The sequence below is a fragment of the Chenopodium album genome, chromosome 21 (genome assembly GCF_948465745.1).
Source record: "Chenopodium album chromosome 21, dcCheAlbu1.1, whole genome shotgun sequence".
NCBI lineage: Eukaryota > Viridiplantae > Streptophyta > Magnoliopsida > Caryophyllales > Amaranthaceae > Chenopodium > Chenopodium album.
In genome coordinates this window covers 20,789,908-20,801,157 of record NC_137854.1, presented here as the reverse complement: position 1 = coordinate 20,801,157, position 11,250 = coordinate 20,789,908, and the positions used below count along the sequence as shown (strand labels likewise).

Sequence of the window (11,250 nt, the reverse complement as noted above, 5' to 3'; positions counted from 1 at the left end):
GTGCTATATAATTTTTAATTTATTTATTTTTCTGTTTAGTTTTATTGTGTATTTTTTGGGTGTTTGTTGAGATAATCAGTTTCCCGTTTAGCCGATTATCGTTTGTCTCTGTTAAGTTCAATATGTAAATCCCACATGTCAACTCAATACAAAGTTTAATTGTTTCTTGCGTATGTATGAATTTCTTGGTTTTTAGTTTGATTGGTTTTAATTAGTTGATTCCAATGATATTTGAAAGATTATAGTATATTATTTAATAGGATTAGTGAAAAGATTACTGAAAAGTCAACTTTACCATGTGATTGTGTTCATTATGGTGGCTATAAATCAAGTATACAAGGGGTCAATATCTTAGAAGTTCTCAAAACTTGTTGTTTTGTGGCTTTATTATGATGAGTATTAGTACTCTTGTTATCTCCATCTCAAACTACTAAAACTCTTGCTGTGAGGTTATTTTTTTGCTAGCATATGAGCAATGTTCATAGCAGAATATGTGACTTGGCTCATCTAATGTCATTGGATAATTATTGGTTTATGAAATCTAACTTTCACTTAAAAAAACACATTGAGCAACACATAATTTTAGATAAGTTAATTGAATTTAATAGAAAAAAATGTAAGTGGGGTAGTTGAAATAATATAAAATTATAAGAAAAGATAGTACGGGTTAATATTTTATTAAAACGTAAGGGATATGAGAGAAGAAATAAATAATAAAATAAGTAGTATTGATTTTGAGTAGGACATGAAAGGAATAACACTTCAATAACGGCCAAATCTGATAAGCGTAATATTTAGAGTAAATAGAATATAACTCAAAGAAAAAGTCATAATTAAACTAGACAATGTATTACATGAGCAAGCTAAAGTGTACCATAAGTTACATCAGAGTAGAATTAGAGTATCTTTGTATGAAGTATTAATTATTGTTGTGGCTAAATGCTATTATACTTTTAATATTTATCTAGACAATCTATCTTATTCTACTATCCTTTTTACTTTTCTTTTTTTTTTTTTTTCATTTTAAACACTTGATTAAAGTAGTGGCACGTTTGTATTCCTTTTAATTTTTTCCCTTTTCATGCATCATTATTTAATTCCTGTATATATGTACTAAGGTAATGTTGTCACATGACTAGTATTGATATAATTCTTGTGTTGAATTTGCAGATTTTATATAGCTAATTTATTCCCTTAATTTTAATAACTTGGTAAAAATGACTCCTAAAAAAGATTGGATGGCCATTGAAGATTATGTTAATGACCCTTCATATGAAGAAGGAGTAAATAGTTTTTTAGATTATGCTTTTGAAAGGTTGAAAACTGAGACAATTCGATGTCCTTGTTCAAAATGTGTTAATGGAGAATTTGGTGATCGTGAAAAAATTAAACAACATTTATTAGTCTTTGGAATTGTTAAGAGGTATACCTTTTGGAAATCATCACGGGGAAGGGTTAAATGAGCCTACTCAATTTGACGGGGATGATGATGTTGAAAAAAATGAAAACCATAATGAGGTGTTCGATATCTTGAGGGATTTATATCCTAATAATCTTGATGATATCAATGGTAGTTCCTCCTCCATTGGTAATGATGTTGAGGAGCCAAATATGGCTACCAAAAAATTTTATAACTTGATTAAGGACTCACAAGACCCTGTCTATGAAGGTTGTAAGAGTTCTAAGATGTCTGCACTATTAAAACTTCTTCTTATCAAGACTCTTGGCCGTTGGAGTAATGAGTCATTTACCATGCTTTTGGATTTCTTGAAGAAGGAACTTTTACCGAAAGAATCAAATTTACCAGATTCTTATTATGAGGCAAAGAAGACCATAAAAGATCTCGGGCTTTCTTATGAGAAAATTGATGCATGTGTAAATGATTGCATGTTATATTGGAAGGAGAATGAAAGCTTGGACTCATGCAATATATGTGGTGCATCAAGATGGAAAAGTAACAAACATAATGGGGAAGACAAGTGTAAGAAAAATGGTAGAAAGATACCCCATAAGACACTACGTTACTTCCCACTAAAATCAAGGCTCCAACGATTGTTCATGTGCTCAAAGACTGCATCTTTGATGACATGGCATCATGGTAAAAAGAAGAAAGATGGTACAATGAGACACCCAGTTGATGGATTAGCTTGGGGATCCTTTGACAAAGAGTTTTCGGATTTTGCTTCCGATCCTCGAAATGTTAGATTAGGCCTTGCTAGTGATGGTTTTCAGCCTTTAGCAAATTCAAAGACACCATATAGTATTTGGCCAGTGGTACTTATTCCATATAATTTACCACCTGAACTGTGTATGAAACAGTCTAATTTGATATTATCAATGCTCATTCCTGGTCCTAAAGGACCTGGTGATGCAATTAACATATATCTACAACCTCTAATTGAGGAATTAAGGGACCTATGGGACAATGGTGTTGAGACCTTTGATGCATCAGCTCAAAATCATTTTAACCTACGTGCAGCGTTAATGTGGACTATAAATGATTTTCCAGCATATGCCATGTTATCAGGGTGGAGTACAAAGGGATATTTAGCATGCCCTTGTTGTCAGAAGAATACACGTTCAGAGTGGCTATCTCATGGAGGCAAAGAATGTTATTTGGGTCATCGATGCTATTTGCCAATGAATCATAGGTGGAGAAAGGACAAGGATTCATTTGATGGGAAAGTCGAGCGTAGTCTACCTCCAAAACCTTGCTCTATAGATGAAATTCTTCATCAACTTGAGGATCTCGAAAACATTGTATTGTCTAATGATCCACAAGTGAAGAAGAAAATAAAGCACGATCTTAGAGGTGATAATTGGAATAAGAAAAGCATTTTCTTTAAGCTTCCTTACTGGAAGGCACAACTATTGCGACACAATTTAGACGTGATGCATATTGAGAAAAATATATGTGATAGCATTCTTGGGACAATTATGAATATTAATGGGAAGACCAAAGACACTTTAAAATCACGTCTTGACTTGAAAGCCATGGGGGTAAGGTCCACACTGCACCCTATAGAAGATGGGGACAAATTTAAACTACCTCTTGCTCCATTTACATTTTCTGCCTCCGAGAAGAAAACTTTCTGCAACTTTTTAAAAGAATTAAAAGTTCCTGATGGTTTTTCATCAAATATATCTTATTGTGTCAACTTAAAGGATTCTAAAATTTCAGGTTTAAAGAGCCATGATTGTCATGTAATACTTGAACATCTTTTGCCTTTGGCGATACGTGGTCTACTCACTCCACTTGTACGTGAAGCACTTACTGAGTTGTCGATGTATTTTACTTTGTTATGTGCTAAAGTATTAAATGTGGAGGAGTTGAAGCGATTAGAGGCCCAAATCCCTATCACCCTTTGTAAATTAGAGAAGGTTTTCCCTCCTTCCTTCTTTGATGTGATGATGCATTTACCTATTCATTTAGCTAATGAAGCTAGAATTGGAGGTCCTGTTCAGTTTAGATGGATGTATCCTATTGAGCAATATATGTATAAGCTTAAATCTTTTGTAAGAAATAGGGCTCGTCTAGAGGCTTCAATTGCAGAGGGTTATCTTGCAGAAGAGTGCATGACTCTTTGCTCTAGGTATATGGACAGTGTGGAAACAAGATTTAATCGTCTTGAACGAAATTATGAAAATGCAAATGGTGGTGATGAAGCATTGACTATTTTCAGTCATCCTGGCAGAGGTTTAGGAGCTCAAACCATTATAGATATTTCAAAGAATGATTTAAATCAAGATCATGATTATATTTTAAAGAATTGTGAGGTGGTTCAACCTTTCCTTCGGTAAGAGTCTTAGCCCTAATACATTTTTCATTAATCATTAGTAATTGTGGCTGTCACAAATTTTTGTTTTATTTTTAGAGAGTATTCTGAAGCTCATCCATATAATGATGCTGGAATCTCAGAAGAGGAATGGAGTGAAAATTTTAGACAATGGTTTAAGAATGAAGTAAGCAATTACTATTTCTGATTTTAGGATAAGTAAAATCATATATTATTTATTTTTCCTACTATTTTTTTATAGGTTGCGCGATTATATGATTATAATAAGAGCAAGGAAATGGAAAATCTCCTCTCATTGTCACGTGGACCAACACAATATGTAACTTCTTTTACTGGTTACATTGTGAACGGTTATAGATTTCAAATACAAAGTCGTGACTAGAATTTGAGAACGCAAAATAGTGGGGTCTATGTGATTGGAAACATGGGAGATGAAAATGAAAACATAGATTTTTATGGAGTATTGACACAAATAATAGAGATGCGATACCTTGGAGGGAATAGAGTGGTGTTATTTCGTTGTAAATGGTGGGATGTGTTCGATAAGGTAAGAGGATTTAAAGAAGATGAATATGGGATTGTTAGTATTAATTGCAATAAGCAGTTAAAAACTAATGAACCATTCATCTTAGCTAGTCAAGCAAGACAAGCTTTTTATGCCATTGACAACATTAACAAAGGTTGGTTTATTGCATCGAAGACTCAACCGCGCAACTACTCATACGATGAAAACAATGGTTATGACCCTGATGGGGATTCTTATCAGTAGGGTGAATATTGCAAACCAACATATCATGCTTCTTCCTCAACCAGTGCAAGCATTGAAGTATGTAAAAGGCGGGCAGATTTAGATCCTATTGTTGTAGAAAATAATTCAAATAGTAGTAGAGAAGCAAGATCTACAAAGAGGAGAAGAGAGGAATGATTTGTTTATCAATTGACACTTAGAAAGCTTTTTAGTTTATTATTCTTCATAACTACCATCTTTTATTTCATAGTTGAACTTTGACATCCAACTCTGTTTGCTATAGAAAGGTTATATTATTTTTTTTTTAATCATTTACAATTTGTAGTTGAATTCATTCTTTTATTTTGTTTGTTTCTTTGTTTGTTTTTTTTCATTGTAGTGTATTTTATTTGTCTTAATCCCTTTTTTTTTTCCAATTCATGTTGATTTTTTTTCCTACTGTAGTGTATTTCATTTGTCTTAATCCTACTTTTTTCTTCTTGTTATTATGCAGAGAAATAATGGCTCCTCCTACCTAAAAGACTTCAATGCTTAGATCTAAAAGGGAGTATGTACCACCTCTAATGTTAGCAAGGGGGCGTGGGAAGAGGTTAGCAAATATGTATTCACCCAAAAGTCCTCATCTTCACCTTAGAGTTGGTAATGATTCCCCTATCCAAAAAGGAAGTGCTGATAGAAATCATTTACAGTCAAGGAAACCTTCGCTTGGTCAATTTAAAACTGTAAGGAATTCTGCTGTTGTCAATAGTGTTGATAATATAACTTCCTTTGATCCATTATTTGCCCCCCCCCCTCCCGTCCACTTAAATTGTAATAACAGAGATGATTAAGAGTCATCTTTTGAGGCAAGTGACCAAAACTTTCATGATGATGGGCTTCATTATCAATCTGAAGATGAAGATATGCATTATGAACAAGGATATGAAGATAACAATGATCATGGTCAAGATTCAGGTGGAAACAACAATGAGGCTGACAATGAAAGTGATGTAGAAGTATCCCCAACAATGCAAGAAGATGCTGATGGTTATGATTTACATTTTATTATTGCATTAAATTAATCAGATTCCTTGCTATTTTTATCTTCTCACACTTTTTACATTACATTGTTTCAGTTGAAAGTGGTGATCCATCAACTTCTAAGAAGAAGAATGATTCTGAAAAGAGAAGGGGAAGAAACAAATGTAAGGAGATGGATAAACTGAAACCTAATGAGAAGCTACAAATTGAGTTCTTTAACAATCGAGTAGTGGGAAAGAATCACAAAGTATTTGCAAGACATTTGGGAATTATAGTACGAAATACTAATATATGACCAGTGAGAGTGCACAAATGGAATGATATTGGAGAAAGAGAAAAAGAACACATGTGGGCAGCAGTTACGGTAATCGTATTAATTTTTCTAATAATTTTATGAGCTTTCTTTGCACTTTTAATCCCCTGCTTCGGTAGCTTTATAAGCTCTTTTATTTTTTAACTTAATAATATTCATGAAAATAATTGTAGGTTATTCAATGTTTACAAGTGATGATGTTATATCTATTTTTTTAGGATGTATTTGCGAATGAAAATATGGAAACTTACAAAGATCATATTCTCGAGCATATGAAGGAGCTATGGCGAAAATGGAGGTCAGATTTATTAAGGTACAATGTCACTAAAAAGAAAATCACCTTAGCAGCTGCATACAAGGGTAAGCCACCTAATGGGCTTGACATAAATGAGTGGAAATGGCTTATCAAGGAGATATATATGAAGGATGATTTTAAGGTGATTTGACACAACTAGAAATTGCTTTCTACTTCCATTTAATTAGTATTTTTACGTTATGAGATATTTATTGATAAAAAATTCCAGAAAAGAAGTGCAAGAAACTCTGAAAACAGGGGCTACTATGCTAAAGAGTTAATGCCTCGAACTGGAAGTAAGCCATTTAGACAAGTCATATGGAACGATTTGGTGAGAATTATTATTTATATTACTTGATTATATTATAGCTTTGATAAGTTATAGATTAATCAAATTAATGACAAAATAATGATTTTCTTTCTTATAAAGGGGGCAAATAAGGGAAATGAGCCAACTTTAGTTGATGTGTTCTATTCGACCCGAAAGAAAGGCACTGAACTTCCAAATGTCGAGACCACACAAAAACTGGTATGTCCATTAATTGCTTAATGTTATTACCCTGTGTAAACAAGTAACAATTTTTTGATGTTGTGTTTTAGAATGAAATTCGAGAAACAATGGAAAAAGGATCCATCTCTTTCCCACGCTGAGGTAACTTTGCTTGTACTATTATTTTTTTTAATCATTGTGTTATAATTTTCAATTTCAATCAATGCCATTGATAACTTGTTATTTGATACGATTTTAGGGTGATTTTTGAACCTTGTTTACTTGATATATTAGCATTTTGGTTAACTTCTGTCCTATTTTCATTCATTTTTTGTGTATCCCTTGCTTCACGGGTTTTTAGTGTTTTTGTTGAGTTTTTAGGTCCAAAAACCGATGATTTGAAGCATATGGATAACAAATCGAGGTTAGAAGCCATGACAAAGGAGCAAAACTGAAGAGAATGTGAAGAAAAGGGCTTAGAAGACCCTGCACGGCCGTGCCATGTCCTGCAATGGCATGGCCGTGCAGGAGTGTCCCAGCCAAGTCAAGCCACTGCCTGATTTGGGACGGACGTGCAAGGCTTAAGCACGTCCGTGCAAGTCAGCCAGCACGTCCGTGCCAGAAGCTGCACGGCCGTGCATCTCACTTGGCCTAAGTTGAAGCTATTGCCCGATTTTGCACGGCCGTGCTTAGGGTACCTCCGTGCGCCCCTGTAGCCGTACCCGACTCTTGTTTTCTCCGTCTTTTTTTTATTTGAGGGTCATATAAATACCCCTTTTTGCTCAATTGTGCAGCATCCAAGTTTTCAGAGCTTCCTCTTAGTTTGTAACTGTAGAAACATAAATACTCTCAAATCATTAGTTAGATTTCAATTATTAGTTTGGAATTCTCAATCTCAATCATTGTAGAAGACAAGTTCCTCCATTTTTATTCAATTTCAAGCTTCAATTAGTAATTTCTCCAACTTTTTTCTACTTAATTTCTGATTTCATTTTCTTTTGCATGTTATTTAAATCTTCTTAAGTTCTTGGTAATTTGTTATTGGATGATAGTTATTTCAATCGTTAACCACTTTTCCCTAATTATTGAAGTAGTTAGAACCCTAATTGTTGATTGCATGTTGATAAATATGAGTTGTGAGTAGTCTTCTTGCTAGGGGTTGGGTGAAGCTCAACCTTTTGGGTTAGTTATGCAAATGTGGGAGAAACATTGATGTTTGAATTGCAATTAAATTGATTATATGAGATTGCTTGTTAGTTCTTCATGATAGGATTAGCTACCCTTGACTTAGGAGCTTGATAGCATGATATGCCTAATTTGACATGGAAGTGTAAATTGAGTATGTCATTACTTATTGCAATTTGATTATGTATCATCTGTTGCTAGACTAATGAGGAATCTAAGTTTAGTAGTGTGAGTTGTTTTCTATTTGCATGAGGTTGATTTTACATATAGTCCTTGCTATATCTCGTCTATTTTACTCCCCGTTTGCCTAATTGCCTTGGTTGAGTGGATCCCATTCCCTAGTGTCTTTAATCCATTGATTTAGAACCATAGTTTGTTTGTCTACTTGACGAACCCCAATTCATCATTGACTTCGAATTAGCTTAAGGTGTAAGATCTTTAGCAACCATATCCCGTCCCTTGTAGACCGAATTCTTACTTGTCATTATGCTTGGTTTGTAAGGTGTTTGTTAATAAATGTGTTTGATTGAGTGTGGAATGAGCGACCGTTCTAACGCCCATCAAAATGGCGCCGTTGCCGGGGAGCGGTGTTGTTGATTGCTAATTGATTACTTGAGTCTAGTTCACCATAAACCATAAAAATTTCAAAAAGATTGCTTCTTTTTGGCTACACTTGTAGCCTTGGTACTAATTGCGTTTGTTGAGAGTGTATGCGCAGAACTCATAACAGGATCTTGGTACCTTACGATCCCGAGATTGAGCAAACTTATAGAAGGAGAAAAAGAGCCGGTTCTAGGCCGTTCAATACTCCCCCAACTAGAGAGACCAATTTCGAGGAGGATCGAGATCAAATGGGTGACGCAGAACCACCACCTCAAAGACCTTTAAAGGAGTTGGGAACTCCGGGAGCTTATAGAGCTTCAAGCGGCATTGCTCCACCCGTCACTCAAGCCAATGACTTCGAGATTTGGCCCGCGATGATAAATTTGATTGAAAAGAGGCAATATAGTGGATCAAAACATGAGAGCCCTCTTGCACACTTGAACGAGTTCGAGAAATATTACAACACAATCAAGGTAAATGGGGTAACTCATCAAGAGTTTGTGAGACTAAAGCTATTTCCTTTTTCTTTGATAGGAAGGGCTCTTGAATGGCTTGAGAAGGAGGTGAGGCCAAACTCCTTGAGAACTTGGGACGAGGTCACCACGGCTTTCTTAGGGAGATTCTATTCTCAAAAGAAGACGGCCGAGGCAAGGGCTTTGATCCAAGTCTTCCGTCAAAGAGCTAGTGAAACCATATATGAGGCATGGGAACGATACAAGGAATATCAAAGGGAGTGCCCTCACCATGGCATTCCGTCATATCAAGTGCTTCAAATTTTCTACGGGGGCTTGAGCCCACAAGGAAAGACTAGCTTGGATGCGGGAGCGAGTGGCCCGATTATGAACAAAACAGAGGAGCAAGTCATCGAGATAATTGAGGATGTGGTGAGACACCACATGGATTGGCAAGAAGGAGAGAGGGTGTCTTTAAGCAAAGGAGGAAATGCGGTCTACTCCGTCGATCACCTCAACGCCATCAATAATTTGACATCTCAAATAGCCAACCTTGGCAAGGAGACGACATCTATCAAGGTAAAATTAGAGACCTCCACTTCACAACAAGAGCATCCCTCCCAATCTAAGGGGAGAGGTATGAATTCTAACTCTTCTCCTTCTACTTCTAATAACATGCCACATGGGTGTTTGTTTTGTGAAAATTGTGGGTCATATGACCATGATACCTCTTCTTGTAATTATGATTCACAACCCCAATCCCATTATGAAGAGGGTAATGATAATGAAAATGAACAAGTCAATGCTTTGTCTTATGATAATAGACCTAAGAATGACAATCAAAGATATTTACCACCGAATCGAAGGGAACAAGGGGGAAATGCTTATAACCAAAGAGGAAATGATTATGATTACCATAACCAAAACCAATGGGGTAATAGGAACCAAAGGGACCAAAATCCCCAAGGTAACTACAACCAACAAGGTGATTATGGTAACCATAACCATAATAATCAAGGGAATTATGGGAATCAAGGCCAATATCACCAAGGGGGGAACTCTAATAATAGGAATAATTGGAACAACAATAACAATAGAGGTTTTTCTAATCAAAATGCTTCCAATTCAAATGTGAGAGGTAATAGAGCTCTCCAAGATAACTATTATGCCCAAGCACCACCTATTAAGTCTAATTTAGAGGAAATGATGGAAAGTCAAACCAAAATGTTCAACACTTTCATGGACACGATTGACAAGAAGTTTAATGAAGTAATGACTCATAATAAAATGCTTGAAACTCAAATTTCACAATTGGCCAATGCTTTGAAGGAAGGGGCTAGTACTTCCAAACTTCCACCCCAAGGACTAGATCCTTAAGAGGCCCGTTAATGCCATATCTACTAGGAGTGGGAAGGTGTTGGAAGAGAGTGCTCCTAAGAAAAGTAATGAGAGAGTGAACATGAGTGAGCCTCCCCTTGAGAGTGATTGTGAGCAAGAAAAAGAGAAAAATCAAGAGAGTGAAAGAGAAAAAGAATATGAGAAAGAAAAAGAATGTGAAAAAGAGAATGATTTTGAAAAAGAGAGTGAAGAGAAAAGAGAAAAAGAGAGGGAAACAAAACAATTGCAAAATCTACCATATCCTCATAAATTTGTTAGAAACAAATTAGATGTGCAATTTGGAAAGTATCTTGAGACATTGAAGCAAATTCATCTTTCAATTCCTTTTACCGATGCTATCAAGCAAATGCCTAATTATGCTAGGTTTTTAAAAGACATTTTGAGTGGAAGGAGAAAGTGTGAATTGGTTGAAACGGTGAATCTCACCGAGAATTGTAGTGCAATTATCATGAACAAGATGCCACCCAAATTGAAAGACCCCGGTAACTTTTCTATCCCATGTGCAATATACAAGATGCAAATTGATAATGCTTTGTGTGACCTAGGGGCTAGTGTTAGCCTAATGCCATAATCGGTATACCAAAGACTTGGGATAGGGGAACTTCTACCCACCAACATCACCCTACAATTGGCCGATCGCTCTATTAAATTCCCAAAGGGTAAGGTAGAGGATGTTCCTCTAAGGGTAGGAAAGTTTGTAATCCCGGTGGATTTTGTTGTGTTACAGATGGACGAAGATGTTAACATTCCAATAATTCTAGGAAGACCTTTTCTTGCTACTTCGGGTGCTTTAATAGATGTTAAAAGTGCTAAAATTTCACTAAAAGTAGGAGATGAGGTAATAGAATTTGACTTGAATGAGAGCATGAAATATCCAAGCTCTAATCTTGATAATTGCATGATGATTGATACTATTGATTCTATTGTAACTTCCATGCATGAGCACTTG

The 11,250-nt window shown here is 35.5% G+C and overlaps 1 protein-coding gene and 1 non-coding gene across 2 annotated transcripts; one reads left to right on the top strand and one right to left on the bottom strand.

The window, feature by feature from the left end:
* Nucleotides 1-1,217: 1,217 nt before the first annotated feature.
* Nucleotides 1,218-4,179, top strand: LOC145600543 (uncharacterized). The gene is made up of 4 exons (XM_081656428.1): nt 1,218-1,315; nt 1,422-3,797; nt 3,876-3,963; nt 4,039-4,179. The coding sequence occupies exons 1-4, from the start codon at nt 1,218-1,220 to the stop codon at nt 4,177-4,179; spliced, it is 2,703 nt and encodes a 900-aa protein (XP_081512554.1).
* A 4,917-nt stretch (nt 4,180-9,096) lies between these two features.
* On the bottom strand, nt 9,097-9,202 carry LOC145603219 (small nucleolar RNA R71). Its single transcript, XR_014104749.1, has one exon. It is a non-coding gene; the product is annotated as a small nucleolar RNA R71 (small nucleolar RNA).
* Nucleotides 9,203-11,250: the final 2,048 nt, after the last annotated feature.

Bases quoted from the DNA above. Each gene is read 5' to 3' on its own strand.
- LOC145600543 (XM_081656428.1), top strand. From the start codon at position 1,218: ATGACTCCTAAAAAAGATTGGATGGCCATTGAAGATTATGTTAATGAC. The intron at 1,316-1,421 runs GTTGAAAACTGA...GGAATTGTTAAG, and splicing joins TTAGATTATGCTTTTGAAAG to AGGTATACCTTTTGGAAATC. The intron at 3,964-4,038 runs GTAAGCAATTAC...ATTTTTTTATAG, and splicing joins GACAATGGTTTAAGAATGAA to GTTGCGCGATTATATGATTA.